This window comes from Urocitellus parryii, chromosome 10, assembly GCF_045843805.1.
Source record: "Urocitellus parryii isolate mUroPar1 chromosome 10, mUroPar1.hap1, whole genome shotgun sequence".
Lineage (NCBI taxonomy): Eukaryota > Metazoa > Chordata > Mammalia > Rodentia > Sciuridae > Urocitellus > Urocitellus parryii.
The window spans coordinates 84,388,346-84,410,186 of NC_135540.1; the positions used below are offsets into that span (position 1 = coordinate 84,388,346).

Sequence of the window (21,841 nt, forward strand, 5' to 3'; positions counted from 1 at the left end):
TATATACTCATGTCAAGATATAATGTCTTCTATTTTCAAAATTTTGTGTGTCTAATTGTACTCTTTTTGCTACAAATACTCATAACTCATATTTACCCTATGAAATTTTGTTGTTTTTGGGGATTGATCTCAGGGGTCTTCGCTAATGAGCTATATATATCCTCAACCCTTTTTATTTTGAGACAGAGTCGCACCAAATTGCTTAAGGCCTTGCTAAATTTCTGAGACTGGCTTTGAACTTGGGATCCTCCTGTCTCAGCTTCCCAAGTTGCTGAAATTTTGATCTCTTTATTTAGTACAAACCATATAGCATTGGCAGAGTGTCTAGCCATCTTCTAACATGTTGGTGTACTAGAGGTGGACAGTTTAATCAGACTTAAAAAAATGTAACAAGTTTTTTGCACATTTTTCTCTGTCATTCTTATTTATTAAATATGCATAGTGTGTGATTTTTCTGGACAATATGTAAATACTTTCCAGAAACATACTTGGGGATATAAAGAGGTCATAAAACGACTTTGTTGTATGTATATGTGAGTGTGGGTTTTATTTATTTTTTGGTACCAGGGATTGAACTTAGGGGCACTCAACCACTGAGCCACATCCCAACCCTATTTTGCATTTTATTTAGAGACAGGTTTCACTGAGTTGCTTAGCGCCTCACCTTTGCTGAGGCTGGCTTTGAACTCAATGATTCTCCTGTCTCAGCCTTCCAAGTTGCTGGGATTACAGGTGTGTGCCACCGCACCCAGCTAGAATGCTGTTATTTATCTCTGTCTTCTGTCTTTACCCTCTTCCCTTTCCTATAGCTAACCTTTCTTTCACAGGTAATTCCATAGAAAGTTGAGTTTTCAAAGTTAGCATTCTTTCTTGGGTTGCATATTTTTCAAAATTGGTAATGAACTTGCTCCTTCTACCATAAAAAATTCTTAGGTTTACTGAAGATTTTAAACACATTTTTGGAAATTCTAGAAATAATTTTGCCAAATATAATCCTGTTTTTAAATATTTCTTATTAGGTTTAATCATGTTAACATCAAATAACCTTATTTACAGATGGTTATGTATGGTTAATCTATATTGAAATAGTCTAAAATGTAGCTTAAATTAAAGACACTTAGACAAAAACCATAAAAGGGCTGCAGTAGTGAAGGGAGCCTCAATCCTAGCAGCAGAAATCACTGTGAAACCCTTAAAAATAAGGAGAGGCTAGGGATTTAATTCAGTGGTAGAGCGCTTGCCTGTTAGCACATATGAAGCCCTGGGTTTAATCCCCAGCACTGCAGATAATAAAAAACTACTGTCAGCATATCTAAAAAGAACAACAACAAAAAAGTCTAGATTGGGGATGGGGCTCAGTAGTGGTGTATTTGTCTAGTGTACTCAAGGCCCTGGGCTCAAAATAAACTGTATAGATGGATTGTAATATATATAATCAGACTGAGAACTAATGTTTTTTAAAAAACTTTTTTGGGGGCTTGGGACCCTTAGTGGTAGAGCCCTTGCCTAGCATGCGTGAGGCACTGAGTTCGATCCTCAGCACCACATAAAAATAAAATGAAAATGTTTCCTTAAAAAATTGGGATTCTTTTTATTAATAAATTTTTTACTGGTACCCTTGTTTTAGAAGTAGTAGTGTTTGCCTAGAGTTGTTAGGTTCTTTTCTTTGTAAAGAATTCAGTTTATTTCAGAGATGAGGATTTTATGTATTATATACTTGGAGAAATAATAACCCATAGAAAACTGTCCTAGTAACAAAATTAAATTTACTTTCTAGATTACCAGTGTCATGTCCCTTAACCTCTGAGACTAGTTTCTCAACTTTAAAAGGAAAACCTGATAGACATGATATTATTTTTGGACATGACTTTTTAACTCTAAAGCTCTGATTAATAATTATTTTCAAATGTTTATAGTATTGAACCATGTTTTATTTCTCTTGTGAACAAAGGATTGAAAGATCTGTAGGCTGTGCACCACTTATGCGGAAGCATAATATAAACATTGGTATGTTTATATTAGTTTATAATAAGTGTTTAAACAGGTCATACTGTTTGTTATTTAACTTGTACATCTTTGAATTTAATATGGCTAAATTGTTTGAATTAATAAAAATAGCATTTTGGTGCTGCATTGGCAGACACCTTGAACATGAGCCTATTTTATTATACATAGGAAAACAGGCAAATTCAAGTCATTTTGTGTTAAACCCAAGAAAGATTTTTTTTACCACTAACCTTGTATGTCTTTTTAGGGCCTTTTCTTTCTTACGAAGTAGGTGTGTGTGATGTGTTTGTGTGTGTGTGTGTGCGATGCATATGTGCACGGAATTAGAAAATTTCTACTTATCTAGCATCATAGTTTTTTAAAGCATTTGGAATGTGCTAGTTACTATGGTCTTTTATATTTTTTCTTTCTTTAATTTCCATAATACCTTGTATATTATCTTATGAATACTTTGTTAGTTTTATTCTCTTTGGCTATCTAACTTTAAAAGTATGTATGCATACACAAATATATTTTTAAATTTGGGAAACATTATTAAATACTTGTAAAATGAAGCATTTTGCTGGGTAGAGATTGACTTTATAAGCTAACTGACTATGGTTAGTTAAACTTTTCAATAGTGGAATAATTTTATTTCCATAGACTAGCTCATGCCTAAGGTTGTGATGTTAAGTTAGCTCTGAGCTAGACAGGAATTGGTAGAAATTGAATTCTATAGAATTGTGTGTACTTGTCTCAGCATATTTAGTCAGCATATTTAGTTTTCAAACTTTAAACTATTTAAAAAATGACTAAAGGTGCTTTTTTTCCCCCTTTTTCAAAATTTTAGGCCCACCCAAAATACTTGAGTTGTATTGCAATCAGCTGTTTTTTCCTAGCTGCCAAGACTGTTGAAGAGGATGAGGTAATAAATCCTTTCAAGATTAGTTGTTTCTCTTTTTTCTCTTATTAACTTGCCTTTTGTTTGCCAAGACAAAAATTTAACGTGAATTTATTTCTGTCTTCTTCCTGTTCCCCTTTTCTTTGGATAGAAAATTCCAGTACTAAAGGTATTGGCAAGAGACAGTTTCTGTGGGTGTTCCTCATCTGAAATTTTGAGAATGGAGAGAATTATTCTGGATAAATTGAATTGGGATCTTCACACAGCCACACCATTGGATTTTCTTCACATTGTAACTATACCTAGTCTTTCAGTTTCATATTTGAATATGTATGTAATATATAAATTATACCCAAAATTTTTCTGTAATTTGAAAGAGATTACCCACTCTTTTTTTTTTTTGTACTGATTTTTAGGAAAACTATTTAAAATTAGCTAAGGAAAAGTTAGAAAGTATGATATATGTCAAATCTCTGAAGCTAAAGTTGCAAATTTAGAACTTGAGTAATACCTGAGGAGATTACATCAATTTTTATACATAATTTTCTGCACATTTAAATAAAATTAAAATAATAATATTCTTTTTATTTTCAGTTCCATGCCATTGCCGTGTCAACTAGGCCTCAGTTACTTTTCAGTTTGCCCAAATTGAGCCCATCTCAACATTTGGCGGTCCTTACCAAACAACTACTTCACTGTATGGCCTGTAACCAATTTCTGCAATTCAAAGGATCCATGCTTGCTCTGGCCATGGTTAGTTTGGAAATGGAGAAACTGATTCCTGATTGGCTTCCTCTTACAATTGAACTGCTTCAGAAAGCACAGGTAGGTGCCAGTCTGATTAAATAGAATTCATTTTGTTTTTATTTTATTGGGGTACATAAGACATTTCTAATCTGTAAAGGTAAACTATTTAGAGTAGAAAAGAAGAAAGGGTTATACACTTTAAACTTGTGGGGTAGATGTTTTTTTCTTTTACAAAATTTGCATTTTTTAGTTATTTTCAACCCTTCTAGGTTACTTAATATCTAAGAATTTTGAAAACTGAAGATTCTCAATATATTCTCCTTTAATTTTATATAAAGTAACTTTGGTTGTATTTAGTTTGTTAGTAGGTTGATAAATCAGCAACCATCTAAGCAAAATTTCAAGATTTAGTGGAGAAAGTTCTCATTCAAATGTCAAGTTAGTAATAGTGCTATATGTTATCAGTTACTTGGAGGGAATCCTTACTGGTTCCATTATATCACTAAGTAGAATTCATCAAGTTTAGATCTGTTGCAAACCATACTCCTACCCTTAAAATAAAAGACTGAAGAACTCCCTTTCACTTTTTATGTCTATTTATTCTCATTTAGCAGTACATTTTCTTACTTGTTATATTGATTTTATTTAGAAGACAAATTCTGAGCTTAAAAACATAGAAGAAAAATAATACTTGAATTTGCTGTTCGGTAGGATATTATTGATGATCTTTAATGATGAGCACTCTGAAATTAGGAGACACTTAAGAAGTATCTCAGTGCTAAAACCTTACCTTCTGAGAATTTTGGATCGTAGGTTGTGAGCAGAGAAGAACTGAGTCTTTTCATAAAAAGGATGATCAGACCAATATATTAGCCTGTTGTACTACTTATGTAGTATAACAGGCTGTTTTCCTTTTATAAAGGAGATACGTTGTTCTAATAAATACCATATCTTAGATTGAAATAACTTGAGTGTTTCTTTCCATTGAATTAAATGGGTAATGAAAGTAAATCCTAAGAGGTAGTTGCTATTTAGTGAGGAGTTTTAGAAACTGTCATAAACTACCATACAAATGAATAGCATGAACCAGAACATTGACTTTGCCTGCATCAGGTGTTGGAAAGTAAAGTTGAATATTAATCATCAACATTGGACTGTGAAGTTGGGGAATAGGCATTAATAGAAAACCTCCTATATTATCTTATTTTTTTATTGGAACGTGACCTATCTTTAAATGCTTCCTGAATTGGCCTATGAGTCTATTCCCAAGGTAGTACAGAAAAAAATTGCTATGTAAAGTGTTATTGTCATAAAGAAAGAGCAGATTTTGAAGCATAAATAAGAATGTTGTAAATAGCAAAGTAAATTCTGTAGCTTTGTGAACTTATTCTCTATTGAAGAACCCTGGGGAATCCACTGATTCCCTTTTGTATATTTTGGGAGGGGCTAAAAGAAGAAAGTGTTTACTGAAATTTATTTTCTTCTTAACTGAATGAATATTATAAACTTGACGTTTGACAGGATCTTCTTAGATCAACTCCTTTATTTTACAACTCTAGGGAACTTTGGATTTTGTTAGAGTCACATAGAACTTAACTAGTGAAGAAGACTAAAAACCAGTGTTTTTTTTCCATACCACACCACTCTTAAATAATTTAGTCCAGTGGTTTTCAGAGTTTCTTTTAGAAGTGGAACCTTTTCTTTGCCTTTCTCCTTATAACAAAATTTATACATACAATCCCAGAATAGAGTAGAAAAGTGGCTTTTGTAATAAGCATTCAGGGCAGAGACCTGTTGGGGGCAGAGTCCTTACTGATCAGAATGTTTTCCTTTCTATAATCTGTTTGGACATACTTTGAACACTACTGTTCCATTCTTTCTCATATACATTATATGAGTATATTAGCAATTATATTCTACAAACATTTATTGAGAAATCTGTGATCTACACATTGGGAAAACAATGATTTTAAAAGAAATAAAGGTTTCTGCTACATGCAGAATTCAAGTTGCAATGGGGAAGATAATAAACCAATACAAGTAAGCTCACAAAACTTGGTAGAGACTTTGGAATTTTGTGTAGCAGTTCTATCTTGGCTAAGTTCACCTTTGTTCAGGTTGGAACACCAGGTATAATATCTTCGTAATTGACCTGTGACAAGGCCTGGTCTCATATAGCATATTTTTGCATCAAACTGAGATCATGCCTGTAATAATAATAATAATATTGTTTATTTATTTTGGCAGTGCTAGGGATCAAACTCAGGATCTTGCACATAGTAGACAAGCCCCCAGCCCAGTGCCAGTATTACTTCTGACATGATTCCCAGCATCTTGGTTTGAGGGGGAGGGTCCATTTGTAGACATTTTTGTGCTTTGAAGAGGCCACAATCACTAGGTTTGCCCTCTCTGCATTTGGGACAAGGTATGGTGAGTGTTCTCTGGTTTGAAAGGCAAAACTTCTCCCTCCTGGCCTTTCCCCCTCCCAAGCCAAAATTTTGTACTGCCTCTTGGTCTCTACTCTGGGACAGCTCAACCTTTTTTTACCCTTCTCTTCTTGATCTGTTTAATGGCTGTGCTCACGTTCTCCCTGTGACTAATGTGGCCCACTCTTATATCTCAGGGTGTTAACTCTACCTAGATTAGTGTGGTGATCTCCCTAATTTCTAGTGAAGAAGTTCGTCAGTTTTCTAGTTTAAAACTAAAGTAGAGAATTGAAAAGGCAGACCCTCCCCACCAGGGTCTCTCGTTATTCCTAAAGGTACCTAAGGTCACACTTCCAGCACGTATTTTCAGTGCTACTTTCTGCTCACCAAACCCAAATCTATTTGGACCTATCCCTTTGTCATACTGTTGTACTTCTGCTTCTCATCAGTAACGTATCTGAAATCTGTTTTAGTGCTTCTTAACCTATCTCCTTGTTAAACTAAATTAGTTTTGTTTTTCTGGCAGAGGATACATCATATTAAGATTTGGGGAGACAGTCATAAAAATTAATAATGGTTCTACTGGCACCATGTAATTAGAAAATGTTCATTTTAAATGTTTTAACAGATCCATTAGAGGACTTCTCTAGTATCTAGAGTTGTGGAAATTTCAGTATTATGTACATTTGGTTTTGCCACTGGATCTCAATAAGGATTTTTTTCTTTAGAACAGGGTCAGATTGTTACTAGATGAGAGGTTTAATTTGATGTGTTGTTTTGGAAGAGGACTGCCTTGAGACTTGGGTGGAAGATAGAGCTCATACAGATAGTATTAGTTTGATTTGGAGGGGGGTCCTGCTGGGAATTGAACCCTTGTGCATGCAAGGCAAGTACTCTACCAACTGAGCTATGTCTCCTTTTACTGACATTCTAGCTATTATTTTCTTCCAGTCTTCACTTCAAAAACAATTCCATATTTCTTTTTTTTTCCCCTACACAGAAAGATTATGGTGACTTAGTCTTTGTACATATATGTATCATTTTTCAGGATTCTTCCATAGTATTATGCCCAGTGATCAGAGCTTTAATATTTTTATAATTTTGCTTTTCTGAGTTGCAACACATCATTTAGTTGCTAAAAAACAAGTTTGTTAAACTTGGAACATTTTAGAAATAATTTCTACACCATAGTCTTTTTTTCCACTGTCCAATTTCTTTTATCTCTAGTACTTCTCTTTTATAAGCTGCTCAAAATATTGGCAGAAGCCCCTGTGCTTTTTTTCCAGTATTTCACCATAGGCTAGCTTATTCTACATTTCTGGGTTCTACATATGACCCAGCCTACAATAGTAAGCTTGATGTTGGGGGACTATCTTAAGTATTATTTAAGGAAATAAATTCCTAATACTAGCTAATATCTTACCAGTAGTGTGTTATCAAGTGCTCTTCAAAGTAGGGACAAAATATCAGTGAACAAAACAGTAGATCTTCAAATGCCATTTTCATGTTTTATTTCTGACAGTTTGAGGAAATTTTACGTCTGTATTACATGACGACTAACACGAGACTGTCATCCTTTCCTGGTTAACATATAATGAATATATTTAGAGATAAAATTAATTTTTGAGACCAAATATGTTCTTGTAGAATGTGTTATTTTCCTTTGTTTTCACTATAAAGAATTGAAGACACTCATATACTAAATGCTGCAGGTTATATAGGAATGAATAACACTTATTAAGAAAGGTCCAAAATACCTATAGAGAGCACAACACTAGAAAAAAGTGGTCCCTGATAAATGTTCAAAAGAAGCTTCCTGAAGGTAATAGGGTTTAGTTAGGCTAGAGGCAATGGGTAATGCAGTTTCACAGGTAGAAACAGGATAAGCCAGGATAAAGAAAGAAAGGGAGAAAATTATATGTAAATAGACCAGGCCTTTTGGTAGGAATGTAGAGCATAAATTTGGGATATGTTAGGAAATAGGGCTGGAAAATGAGGTTTGGGCTGATTATAGATAATAAGCTAAATTCCTTTTCCTTATTTGATATTTCTGGTAGGCATTGGGGTACTACTAGAGAAATTTGAATAAGCTAAATATATATGATGTTGGATGTTATTTAGACAGTGCTATAATTACAGGTTAAGTAAGACTTTTTTACCACAGTTAAGATTTTGGAGGCCTTACTTGTACAGGCATTCTACTAGAAACTTAGTGATGTGATACAGTGCTTATTATTTGAGATCTTTTAGTCTATAATGGAAAAGCTAAGTGATCAAACAGATTATTCTAATACAGTATGGAAAGTATGATGATACTTTGATATAGAAGCAGATGACCATAAATTGGGGGATTCAGAGGGTTGGAATCAAGTGTGACTTCAAAAAAGGACTGATACTTGAACTATCCTGAAGGATAAAAAGGAATAAGCAAAATTCCCGAATCAAATAGAAAGATTAACAAAGATATTGCCTAGTATTTTTAAGTTTTACTGTCTTCTATAAAAATGTGTCTAAAGTTTTAAAGCAAGGTACTGAAATTGTTTTAATTCTTAGATAAGCTTTCCCACCCAATTTGTTTCCCCTTGCCTCTGGCTTCTTCCTTAAATTCTTAATGACTTTTGTATTTATCTTCTACTTTGATCTTCATGGAAAAACATTAGAAAAGGCCAAAAAGGGTAAGGTGAAGGGTAGACAAAAATAATAGACTGGGGGGGGGGGGCAGGGATGTGATAAGTAAACAAACAGACAAAAAGACATTGCTTTTTGTTCACATAGCAGTGAACAAAAGAGAATAGATTTTTGAACCCAGGTAAATGTTCAGCATATAATTGCAGATATAGAATTCAAGTTCCAGTAGCCAGGTGTGGTGGATCACACTTGTTATCCCAGTGGCTCAGGAGGCCGAGACAGGAGAATCACGAGTTCAAAGCCAGCTTCAGCAATGGCGAGGTGCTTAAGCAACTTGGAACCTGTCTCTAATAAAATACAAAATAGGGCTGGGGATGTGGTTCATTGGTCGAGTGCCCCCGAGTTCAATCCCCGGTACCCCCCCCCAAAAAAACAGAGAATTTAAATTCCCGAGATATTTACATTAGATATGGACACAATTTAAGATGGGGTGGGTAGGCCATAGGCATTGATAAGTTTGAAGTAGATGTGGGAAAAGAAGAGAAAGCTGAAGGAACAAGAGGATGCAGCAAGGAAAAGTGGCCAGCAAAGATTACAATAGCCTATTTTAATTAATGATCAATGTTGTTTTTCCCCCTCCTTGGTCCAGATGGATAGCTCCCACTTGATCCACTGTCGGGAGCTTGTGGCACATCACCTCTCTACTCTGCAGTCTTCCCTGCCTCTAAATTCCGTTTATGTCTACCGTCCCCTCAAGCACACCCTGGTGACCTGTGACAAAGGAGCATTCAGATTACATCCCTCCTCTGTCTCAGACCCAGATTTCTCCAAGGACAACAGCAAGCCAGAAGTGCCAGTCAGAGGTACAGCAGCCTTCTACCATCTCCCAGCTGTCAGTGGGTGCAAGCATACCTCTGCTAAGCGCAAAGTAGAGGAAATGGAAGTGGATGATTTCTATGATGGAATCAAACGGCTCTATAATGAAGATAGTGCTTCTGAAAATGTGGGTTCTGTGTGTGGCACTGATTTATCAAGGCAAGAGGGACATGCTTCCCCTTGTCCACCTTTGCAACCTGTTTCTGTCATGTAGTTAGCTTTCAGTGCAAACTAAGGTTGACTATTCTGGGAATCAGAATATGCAAAACCAGGAAAGTCTGTAGAGGGCTGTGTATCTTATCCAGCTGGTTTGAAGTGAGCCAGGAAAAAGTTTTTTTTCTTTAATTTCATTTACTTGTGCAACTTATTAAAATTCATTTTTAAAGGCCTATAAACACAAGGATCCAAAATATTTTTTAAAAGTTAAAAAAAAAAACTTCTTTGTAGTATACCAGTTTCACTCTTTTCTCTGCTAAAATGTAGTTTGCCCCATGTCAAAAATTACACTCTTAATGCTCCAAAAAAGTTCTAAAACTCTAGCAACTGTGTTCCTGTCATCCTGATTTAAATTGTATTGCTTTTGCTTGCTTCTCCACTGAATACTTAACAAATTTTATTTTCATCCCTATCTTCTGACTTCACTGAATAGGTAACCCTGAATTTTTTTTAACCAGTTTAATTTAGTATGGCAGCCATGTACAATTCATGATTCAACTCCAGTTAATCTGAAAAGGGTACTTTGGAATTGTCCCATATGAATCAGAGGTGGTAGAAAGAAAAAGTTCTCATGTTACCACATGATTTTTGATCTTATTTCAATTTTTAGAGCTTAAAAACAAAGTAACTTCATTTTTGTTTAAAGTGAAGCTTGAAATGGCATGTAATTGAGACAGATTTGTTGAAAGCATTTTTGACAGATGTATAAAAGAATTTGTGATAAAGTTAATATATCCCGGTGCTTACCAAAGAAACATGTATGTAACCTATAATTAGATTTTTTTGTAATTGATTTGTTTTCACTCATTGATAATCAGTAGGAGAGACTGTCTAGATATTGGGGCAGCTCTAATGATCTGAGTCTTGTAATATGTAATAACTGAATTTAGTACCCTACTTTTATGTTAAGCTATTAGGATTTTCTTGATAAAAAGTTATTCTCCTCTCCCCCACCCCAATATACCTATGTTTTTCTTAACTTCTGGATCCTGAGCTCCCTTCACAGTCTGAAGAAGGCATTACAGCCAGAACCATGTACTGATGATAAAAAACCTCTGGAAGCAATAAAAAGTTGTCCTTAATCTTTGTGTCTGAAGTCCCCCCCCCTTATGAAGGGACGGTTTCCTGGGTACTTAGGCACTGCTGTTTGAACAAAGGAAAACGATAGAAAAGATTAAGATATGTTTACTGAAAATAAAACATGAATAAAAAGGGATTTGAATGTGACAAGGATGCAGGTTTTAGACATGAGAGTTTTCCCTTTATGGTGTTTGGAAGATCCACAGCCCATCAGTGACCAAACAGTAAAGTTTTATACTAATGGGACTGTGTGGGGAAGGCCCAGACCTGCATCTAGGAAACATTTTTAGCCCACTGATTTTGTTTAGGTATAGCAGAGCAAGGTTGAAAGGTTGACTGCCTACCTTCCAATTTTATAACCTTGAAGGGGAATAATTTGCTCTTGTCTAAGTTCAGGGAATGAGGGAAGATGATAAAGCAATTGTTAGTGAAGATAGCAGGAATTGGCCTCAGATACATATTTTTTAAAATTCCATAACTGTATATTCACAGTATCTACAAAACAAATGGGCACTTAGTTCCCCCCACCCCCATAACAGATGACATAGTTTTGTTATGTAGAAAGCCGGGAGTAACATTAAGTCCAGATTTAGAATAATTTGTAGTCCTAGAGCTTCAAGTTGAGCAAAATTAGAGGGCAACAGGATTTTGATCACTTGATCTTAAGTATTTCTAGTATTAAAAGTGGATAGTAGTTGGGTGCGGTGTAAATCCAGCTACTCTGGAGATGAGAATACAAAGTTTGAGGCCAGCCTCAGCAACTTAAGAGACCCTGTCTTAAAAGTGGTGCTGGGGATGTAGCCCAGTGGTACAGTGCCCCTGGATTTAATCTCCAGTACTCCACCCCACCAAAAATAAATAAATAAAGCACAGTGCTACATACCAGTAACTCCTGCTACTTGGGAGACTGAGGTAAGAGGCTTACTCATGCCCAGGAATTTGGGACCCAGCCTGGGCAAATGTAGCAAGACCCCCATCTCTCCCCCAACCTCCCAAAAATATGGTAAATCAGTTTGGAACAGTATTATTTCTATGGGACACTGAATCAAGTGGGTGGTTGGACTTCTAGTTTTCATGCCTCAAAGTACATTTAACCCGTAGTTCAAGTTATAATACTTGAGACCTGACCCGTGTACCCTTTCAATGTGTGTTCCCTGGTAAGTCTAGAGAACTCAGCCCACTTTCTGTGGTCTCTTTGAAAACTCTGGCTTGAGAAATAGCAGTGAACTAACTTTTCATTAAGAATATTCTAACTATTCCTGTTTTATCCAAAACTTAATCTGTCCCAAGTTGGTATCTTGGCATGACAGCCAAGATTTGGGAACTTAAAACTATGTATCATAATTGTTTGGTGCCTCCTGGTGGTTATAAGACCATTCCATGAAGCCTCTGGAAAGGCTAGGAAACTTGATGGGCATAAAGTAGTTCTCTAATACTCCCACAGAAGAGGGAAAGAACATGCTGTAGTTCTTGAAGATGAAACTGTGAGAGACTATTCTTTACCTGTGGAGAAGTGAATGTTTCCCCTATAGATGGACGATTGTCTTAGTGTGGAGGGGGAAGGAGAGCTGGGAATGAGTGCTTCCAAACACCAAAGAAAGCAAATGTTATACACTTGTGAGAAATATTCCTGACATTGCCTTTGTCTCTGAAGAAAGCTAGAGGGTAGCTCTTGATTCAGCTGCCTTGGCTTCCCACTGTTGAGGGAATTGAGAGATCAGTGTCTGCCCACCCAAGAAGTACTATTTCTTTTCTATGTTAGAGCCAACCACTTTTGTGTTGTCTATACTCCTCACATACCTGGATGGTCAAGCTTCCCAGTTAACTCTTCCTTAAGCAAGAAGGCAAGTTGTGCTTGAACATTACTGCCCAAATCAGCATGGTGGCTTCTTCCCTTGAGCAGAAAATGTTATTAAGCTAATGATGCTCAGCCAACATGATGGGTAGCTTATCTTCTTTCTAAGGTAGTTTGTACATTCTTTAGCTGAAAAGGGAAGACACTGTGCCAAACTTTCTCACAATCATCCTGAGAGAAGCATCTCTGGTTTACATTATCAAATTGAGGGTTAAGAGAGTTGTACAGTACCACAAAGCCAAGAATTTTGAAAGAGGTTCAACTTCTAACTCGTCTTAACCCTTTACCCTTCTATTTGACATCAGGATGTTTTGACTAACATGTAAATGTCACTTCTAAAGCCTCTCAAATTCTTGAAATTAGCGTTTAAACTATGTTAACAACAGTTTCCTATACTTATTAAATAATGCTTTGAGCTTTGACCACTAGATGGTGCTTCCAGAAAAAGAATCATTCATTGTTTTAAATTTCTGAAAGAAATTGAGTTTTGGGGGGCTTCATCTAAGGTAATGAGCAGTTGAACACTGCCCTGGTTACTAAGTGCCACTGCATCAACAATTTTTGCAGTTACTAGTACAGATCACTTAAGGTACAGGATGCATGTAAAACGGAACGTCAGCAAATTCAGAGAAGGGTAAAAAAATGGGTACCCAGTCTCAAACCAAAAACAAAACAAAACCCAGACCAATTTTACAAATTAAGCATCCTAATTAGTGAGTTTTGTGAGTCCTACAAAGTAGCCTAGAAATAAAATTGAGATGGTGTGAAAATAGGTTCTAAAAGCTTGATGCTTGAGTTGGATTCCACCAGTCATTAGGACAGTAAAAAAATGTTCACAGCCAGCATGCATCAAGGAATTTAAAACCTTTTCTCCTCATAGTGATGAATTGAGTGAGTTTTACAAAATACTGATGTGTAGGACATCTCCACTTCTGCCATCTGTTGATTACTCTTCTTCAATGCACAACCAACAATGGCTTATACAGAAATATGAATTCACAATTCTAGTTTTGTAGCTCCCCGCTTCTGAGTTAAGGATGAGGGAGAACTCTCCTTTTAGACTCAACATATAATCTTCATATCAGATCAAATGTCAGAACTGTTGGTCTTATTATGTTACACAATAGCTAAGGCAATAAAGAAGGAAAAAATTTTTTCTCAAATAGCTCTAGACACAGTGAACTGGTGTCTTATTTCCTGGGAACAGCTTATTTTATTAGGCAGCAGATATCCCCGAATGAAGGGCAAACTCCAGCAAAGAACCACAGAAATGCAACTGGTAATGGGACTCTCTTGCTATTCAGAATATAATCTATCTTCAGATAAGTTAGCAATGGAAAGGGCTTACTTTTTCCTTCACTCCAAAAATTTACTATGCTTAGGAGGTGTAGAGGGAGAAGTGCACCTAATGTACATTTGGTGCATTATGTAGAATAAAGTTTACGGAAAGTGAGTAGTAGGGGTGGATGTAAAAAGCAAGGAGAGCTAGATCTGCAACTGATCCGAGTTCTAAAAGCATGTACAAAGAATGCCTGGGTTATGCCCACCTCCTGATGGAATGTTATTCTACTCTTTACACATGTGCACATTCATTCTATTGTGGGACAGGCCTCATTAAAATAGCCTCTGCCTCTCCGGAGGCATAATTTTGAAAGACAATTTCCACAAAGGAAGGGAAGGCCATTCAACTCATGGTACTTCAAATGATTTGAGGCAGATGTGGACTCTTGCACTCCATATGATGTTCCACTGACAACCAGCAGATTGTATTTCTATAGAGTTACTAGTCAGGAATGGCAATGTTGAAAAGGCTTACATGAGTCTTCACAAATGAATATATTCAGTTCCTTCACCAGCCCTGGGAATGACAGTTGCTCTCTGGAGATTGATCTGAAAGCCAGATGGCATCAGTCACAAGGACTAGATACCACAGTCATAACAATTCAAGCACAAGGGACTTCCAAGTGGGCCCCCGTGCCCTCACTGTCAATCTCCACAGTAGAAAGATGGTAAATCATCTGTCAAACAAAAGGTTTTGTGTAGAAAGTTCACCTAAATACAGCAAAAAATTATGTACTTAAGCTTCTTGACAACCAGAACTATTTACCCATAATCTCTGCTAATGGTAGACAAAAATATAAATAAGGAATTTTCATACAAGTACTGTTGATGGGGAAGAAGGTTTAGCCCAACACTGGGATAATGCCTTATTTTCATTTGCTGTGGCTCAGTGTATACAGATTCAGATCAGATGTCTCCTTTATTCTTGTGTTGTACTAATCTTAAGGGGACCATCTAGACTATGCCTGTATTAGGCAGAGTCTGTATCTAGTATCAAGTAATATTTTTAAAAGATTGAATGAAAAATTAAAAGGCTGTCACCCATGGAAATATGTTCTGACGGCTAAGTTCTCCTTGCTTTTCTTTTCCACTATCTAGTTTGAGATAACCTAGTAATTTTTATTATTGCTGATCATTATCCCCAGGGTGGTTTCACATCCCTTTCACAGTCAGGAGAACTTGAGAACCTACCAGTTTTGCCAACACTTGAAAAAAGGAGCCACCGAAGGTAAAATGCCAAATCAGTGGCAGTCTTAGAGAGATGGCAAGGCACTTGACAATGGTGTCCATGATTGGCTCCCCTAAGTTTACTGAATGGAGGCTAACCTACTAAGAACAGCCTCTGTTCCTATCAAGGTTACTCTTAGACTGCCTCTAACCTGGGGGTTAAGATTGAAAAAGAATAGCAACTTCAGACCACACATTTCTCTACTTAGAAAAATAATACTACCTAGACTTTTAAACATTGCTCAAAAAAATCTTTACAGCTGATGCAGAATGTTCTTAAAACAATAGTATAAAATTGATGCAATATTAAAAATAAGGGGCTTAAGAATAAAGCCAATTATACTTTCAGTGAGACCTACATGTTTAATTCTATGATAATGTGTTATATTCTGGTATCAAAGAGTTGCAACCCTTACACTGCCACTGATCCCATCACCAGATTTCTGTCTTTACAAATTGTGGTGTAGTATGAGGGAGACAGCTCTTGACTCATGGTTTCATTATCTAATGGCACAGATGAATCTGACTTTACTTACATTTAGTTTCTTTCGAATGCTCATCTCATGGCTTTAAGTAACCTCTTTCCAGGAATCAAAGCACCAGCCACTTTGCTTCATCATTTATCTCACTGCCCAACAAAAGCATAGATTACCTTCTCATACAGAGGGGACCACTCCTAGGGTCCTGACCAATTCATGCTACCAATAGTACTTTTATGATCTACCTACTAGAGCTGGAAAAGATGCAAATAAGTAAAACTATAGGTAAGCAATGAACTTGGAAGGTAACTTCAAAGGCATGACTATGATCTACTATCTACTGTTGAATTTGAAAATTGTACAACAGGTAGAGCTTATTTAAGTTATGGAGCCCTGAATCTGACTCGTCACAACCAAGTCAGCACTGGAAATCAGACTCATGCAAATGGCAAAAGTGTGCGTTTGGATGTGGGTGTATCTGAAGTGATCCAGTGCTTTCATGACCAGCAATATTTTGCAAACAGTGTGGCAAAAACCTCTGGGTCACTCTGAGAAGACAATGTCAATCAGCCCATGTTAAGGATGCTGTCATGTGGGAGGGAGCTGGAATGTGCTTGTGTGGGGTTCATTTCTCATGGTGCAGGACACACGGGTCCTGGTGAAAAACCATGGACACAAGGTAAAGCAGAGCTTCACAACAAATAAAAAGGCAGGGATGGATCAGAAAAATCACTTTAAGGTATCTTTAAATATAAATTGAGCCCCAGAGGCAGAAAAGTCATCTACTCATTTTAAATATGATTAAGACCCATAGATCAAAAACCCTAGTAACAAAGAAGGGGAGTTTTTTTTTTTAGTTTTGTCTAAGATGAAGAGAACATATTAAAACAGAATTTTGAGACTTAAACTTCACTCATATTTCCCCTTGAAGTGAGCTTAAAACTGGCATAATTTTGATACCAAAAGTAAGTTTGAACAACCAATACAAAAAACAAAACTATAGAATTTTTTCCCCCAAAAAAACTCCCAAAGCAGAATCCCAATCCCAAACAACTTGTATAAGAGATGCAGGTAACAGAAAAAGGGTCAAATAAAACAATGGTTCCTGAATTTAAAGGAAGGATGCCCACTTCTCCTTCTCAAGAGGCAGATGGTCAGCTGAAAAATAAAAACATTGTATCAATAGGACACTCCAAAGGAAAAAAATTGCAGCCATCTCTGTTCATGCAATATCAAATGTTTAAAAAAAACCCAAACACCAAAACAACCCACAAGCCCACAAAACTAACAGAAGGAAGGAACACGTTGCCCGGCTCTTATGACCTGATGGTAGTGAGGATCCTGATGGGGCTGTTCAGAATGTTGCTCATGGGACAGAGAGGTCGGGAGTTACCATGAGATCAAGTTTGCCCTGGAGGTGGGTCCACCTCAGGTTAGGGTCCATGAGTTCTTGGATCAGCAGCATCAAGAACATGACAGCTAAGCAAGCGGATTCCGGCACAAGACCTTGGGTCTGGGCCCAAGTTTTCTGTTTCACTCTATTTCCTTTTTTTCTTTTAATTAATATTATTAAACTATTTTTGGTAGTGAAGTCACTTCGGTAGCCACTGTGGGCAGTGGTTTGTAAACAAACATTGACAAATACAAACAGCAGTGCAATATTTGACCCAGACTTTAAAAGAACGGGAGGCGATGGTGGAAATGAGGTAACTCTTCCCCAACACGTGTGAACAGACAGCTCCTGCTCTTCTAATGCTCTATGTCCATTAGGAGAGAGTAGGGCTTGTCAACAGGATGGTTACATAAAGAAGAAGCTACAGAAGAGAAAAAAGAAAGGTTCAGATTCAAATTTGGTTCTCAAAACCTTAAAAAAAAAAGTGCTTCTCTATAACAAGCTGTGAAAGAACAGCGATGTGTCAGTTAGAGGGATGATGTCACTGAGCACAGCTGGAGGCACAGTGGCAGCGTGGGCACCGCAGGCGCAGGTCAGAGAAGAGAATACTTCTGCTGGGCACCCAGACATGTGAATCCACAGGGCAGGCAGGGACAGGAATGGAGGGAAGGGGGCGGGGACTATACGTGAGCTGCAGGACACAACATGGCAAGTGTCTTGGAGAAGCTGGAGCTGCCCGTTGAGCAGCACCTGAAGTCCACCACGAAAGGCAAGAGAGCGTGAGACACTGCCATCCCTAGTTATTTTATCCAATATAATAAGCACGTGTATGTCCATATGGATATCAATCAATGACTAAAAAGAACTCACAAAAGGGCACACAAAACAATGTTTGGGTAAAAATATATTTTCCCCTGCTTAATGTCTTGGCACTAGTGATATATGCATAGATAACCTGTTCACCACTCTCCTACCTTAACAGACACCAAATTATGCAGCACGCTGCTGATTAATTTCATACTTGAAAAAAATGAGACTTCACAATAATACAATTATTTTAGTTCTTAAAAAAAGACAAGTGTCTAACATGCATCTTACATATATGACAATTCCGCATTAACACTGATGAAAGTAGATTACACAACAGTTTTAGAAAACACATCGGTTATTTTCAAACAGCAAAATGACAAGAATCTACAGCTACAGTTTAAGGCATATCAGCATATTTTAAAAATTAAGAAATAGACAAAGTTCTAATGCTGTTCACAGCTTAATTTTCAATTTATTTTTAAAAATTCCCTTCATACCTACATACAAACTAGACTTTGTAGGTCATAATTCCCGCTAAAGAATCATCGCACATGTCCTGCCAACAGAACCAGGACTTTGGAAGCTGAGACTTGACAATTCCAGACACTTGTAAGGGGCAAAGCCAAGGAATCTGAATGGACAGTTCAGGTTGGACCACACAGAGACAGCATGACGTGGGCCAGGAACAGCTGAAAAACCCGACTCAACAAACCATGTGTGAAACATTTATGGATACATCAAGAAAGTCAGGAAAACGTGCGTTCATCGGAAGTGCCCAAGATATGGAAAATAAGCATATTGCTGGTGAGTTACAAAGCAGGGAAGGAAGATTACAAGACACCTTGCCCAGCGTTGTTATCAGACAGTTCCCTGGTTGAGAGATGATGCCTTTTTAGACAAAACCTTGACCATTAATGCAGAGCCTATGCTGGGAAAACCCAGTCTCTGACCTGCAATAAATTCCCATACGTGCTCTTTCATCACATCCTACAACACATACAACTGTTGGGGGTATGTACAGTCCAGAAGAAGGAAAAAGACGGTTATTATATTTGAACAGAAGATGGGGAGAGGAACTGGAACTAACTGGCCAAAAAAGAAAAAGAAACAAAACAATGATCACTGTTACTGTTAGCACCAAGGAGAGCCCATTTATCAAGATCCAAAATTTAAGTGATCATGAAGTCGGCCCAGCATAAAAGGTTTCTTTCTTTTTGATTTGCTCCAGTGGAAGGTGGCAGTTTCTCATTCTAGTTTACAACGTCAGAGTCAAGGACTCTGTGTAACATCCAATGATGCCCATGATACTGTGCAGAACACAGGCTGGGATCAGGATTTCCGATTTCCACATTGAAATCAAGGAGTTGAAAAACATGTACATTGTTGGGGGGGAAAACATGGCCACTTTAGATATTTTTAATTTGTTTAGAAGAAAAGTTACTCAGACCATTCTCTCCCTACCCCCTCAAAAAAAAAAAAAAGGAAAAAAAGAAAATCCATCCATCCCATTTGTTTTCTCTAATTTTAAAGTGTTAGAAAGATCTGGAAGGTTTCTCACTACTATACTTACATGCAAAGGCGAAAGCACATCCAATTAGATTTGAGGATATCATTTATTCCGTGCAGAGCCAAGGACTACTGTGAAAAAAGGCATAGATACAGAAAGAAAAAGAGCAGCAATAACAAACTAAACAGGGCTGGGGAGCAGTGGTAGAAAAAAAGTTCAGAAGCAACACATTTTTTTGAAAAAAGCTTCTATATGTTTCTTTTGACTTTTTATTCCCTGACTCTCCATCTGATTCATTTTGCTTTGTAAATTTTAATGCAAAAAAAAGAATCAATCCAATCAATCAATCATCTTGGAATCAAAAAGTCAGCAGGATGCTTTTCGTCGTGCTAGGCTCATATTTAAAAGCTTTCAGGGATGCGAGAAACAGAATTGAAAAGTATGTTTTCTGGTTACAAGGCACAAAAATGCTCACACAAGCAGTGGTTGGAACAAGCATATGACACAAAGATTCAAGCTTTTGTGTAGTGCTCAGCATAGGAGCAAACGCAGCCCATGGTTAGAGTCGGCATGCCGTCTAGTGCTGGACAGCCAGCTTCAGAACTGCTATACAAACAAAAGCTAAGACAAAAATGATGGTCTAGTGGCTTCTCAACCTGTGAAGACCATAACTGCTGCTGGTCTAGTTGGCAAGGTCTTTCCCAGCTTACTTTGCATTCCAGTGAAACTCAATTCCTTACTTTGCCTAATTAAGCCTACATCAGGTTCATGGGAGAGTGTCCCTTCTTTCCCCTCAGTATGACTGGGGACAAAGAGAAGGTTGGGGGGGATCTTTGTTGGAATCAAATATTTATTACTTTAAAAACAAAGTGTGTGTCAGGGGAAGGGAGGTGTAGCATATTCTATCTTATTTAACTTAATATGCAACTAGCGATGGTCAGAGAGGAAACCTAGAGGTAAAGTGTTGGGTTCATGAGAAATGTTATCCTTTTAAGTAAGAAGTAGGAGAGGACAGGGTTAGAAAGCTGGGAGGATCTTGTTGGGATCAGGGGAACAAGCATATACAAAGATAAGCATGCGAAAGGACTGGCACAGAAAAGAGATCAGATATGCCCTTCTCCATACAAATCAGGAAGGTAGTATATGTCCTGGCATATGAGTTAGTCCCAGACCTGGATGAGACAGTGGGCCTGAGACACAAAGGGCAGGTAGAGTCAGTCATGGTAAGGGGACAAGTGTGGAAATTTCATTCAAGACAATTGGATCTGAAACATCAGCAAGGAAACTGGCAGTGAAGTTGAACACTTCTTTTCTTTCCTTTTTATTTTTTGGACTCATGGGTTTTGTTGCCTGCCTTCTCAGTTTTACCTTAAATTGATGATGTCCTTTCAACTTTGTGCTACAGATGACACACACAATTTATAGCAAATTTCTTATGTGAAGTATTTGTGAAACTTTCTCTCGTGGATAGTGAATAGTTTTATTACAAGTACCAATGTCCAGTGCCTCAGCCTGCTGAGAGCAAATGTAGGAAAGGGTCCTCACTGTAAATAGATTGTGGGAAGCCCATCCTCCTCAGTGGAAGATTCTTTTACAATCAGTGATATAGGACCTGACCTTTGAGATCTTGATCGGAGGGAGGATGAAAAACACACTGGCCAACATGAACATGATTATCATTTCCTTACACCAGTCGGTGCCAACTCGGCCAGGCTTTGAGTGGGTGTTCAGATGCAGTCTCAACCCCTGAGGGGAGACAGTTGGAACAGACCACAAGCTCAAGCCAATAATGTTAGCCATTAAGACAAACAAAAATTCATGCAAATGTAAAAGTCATCTATGATGCTCACCCACCTTTCTGCCTACGTTCAAATCTATCTTAGTTTGGGGCTGGTGTGGAAAAAAAAAAACCCAGGGAGTTCGGGATTGTGCAATCATGGAGATGAACAATCAAGAAAATGCAAGTTGTTGTCATGGCTATTCAGGGTTTTAGTTCAGCTGCTGAGGCGGTGAGAAGTTTTCACATCAGACGTACAGGCAGCATTTTACCCACTTTCCTCGATCCAAAGCGACATACAAGTAACAGGCATGCTTCCCGCTGCCATTCGGAACAGGCATAAAGGGCAAATCATTTAATTTCCGGAAACGAAAGTCCAGCTGCACAGAGCCTTTGCTGTTATTCCCTTGTTCTATGGTTTTCCACCACCCGACAACATTCAGCAAAATGAGTTAAGAGTTATTGGTGTTTGGGGAAGGGCAAAACAAAATAAAACAAAAGGACACAGATGGCAGAGATACACTATTACTGCAAAAGCAGGTGAATGCGGGAACATCCTTGGCTTGCCAGGCTTTATGTGAAGCTTGCACTG

The 21,841-nt window shown here is 37.5% G+C and overlaps 2 protein-coding genes across 9 annotated transcripts in view; one reads left to right on the forward strand and one right to left on the reverse strand.

The window, feature by feature from the left end:
* Ccni (cyclin I) overlaps nt 1–10,862 on the forward strand; it is a 28,063-nt gene extending 17,201 nt beyond the window's left edge. For both annotated transcript variants that reach the window (XM_026403163.2, XM_026403162.2), the window contains 4 exons: nt 2,837–2,911; nt 3,039–3,179; nt 3,482–3,712; nt 9,338–10,862. In XM_026403163.2, coding sequence (XP_026258948.1) covers nt 2,837–2,911; nt 3,039–3,179; nt 3,482–3,712; nt 9,338–9,778 — 888 coding nt within the window. In that variant the 3' untranslated portion in view covers nt 9,779–10,862. The remainder of the gene's footprint in view (nt 1–2,836; nt 2,912–3,038; nt 3,180–3,481; nt 3,713–9,337) is intronic.
* The window catches only part of Septin11 (septin 11), a 97,446-nt gene continuing 85,647 nt past the window's right edge, over nt 10,043–21,841 (reverse strand). For 2 of the 7 annotated variants that reach the window (XM_026403153.2, XM_026403152.2), the window contains 2 exons: nt 19,536–19,603; nt 10,043–17,576 (listed from right to left, as the gene is read on the reverse strand). In XM_026403153.2, coding sequence (XP_026258938.1) covers nt 19,579–19,603 — 25 coding nt within the window. In that variant the 3' untranslated portion in view covers nt 10,043–17,576; nt 19,536–19,578. Of the gene's footprint in view, nt 17,577–18,043; nt 21,839–21,841 lie in introns of those variants that run through there. The other 5 variants (XM_026403159.2, XM_026403154.2, XM_026403157.2 and 2 more) reach the window with 4 other exon arrangements.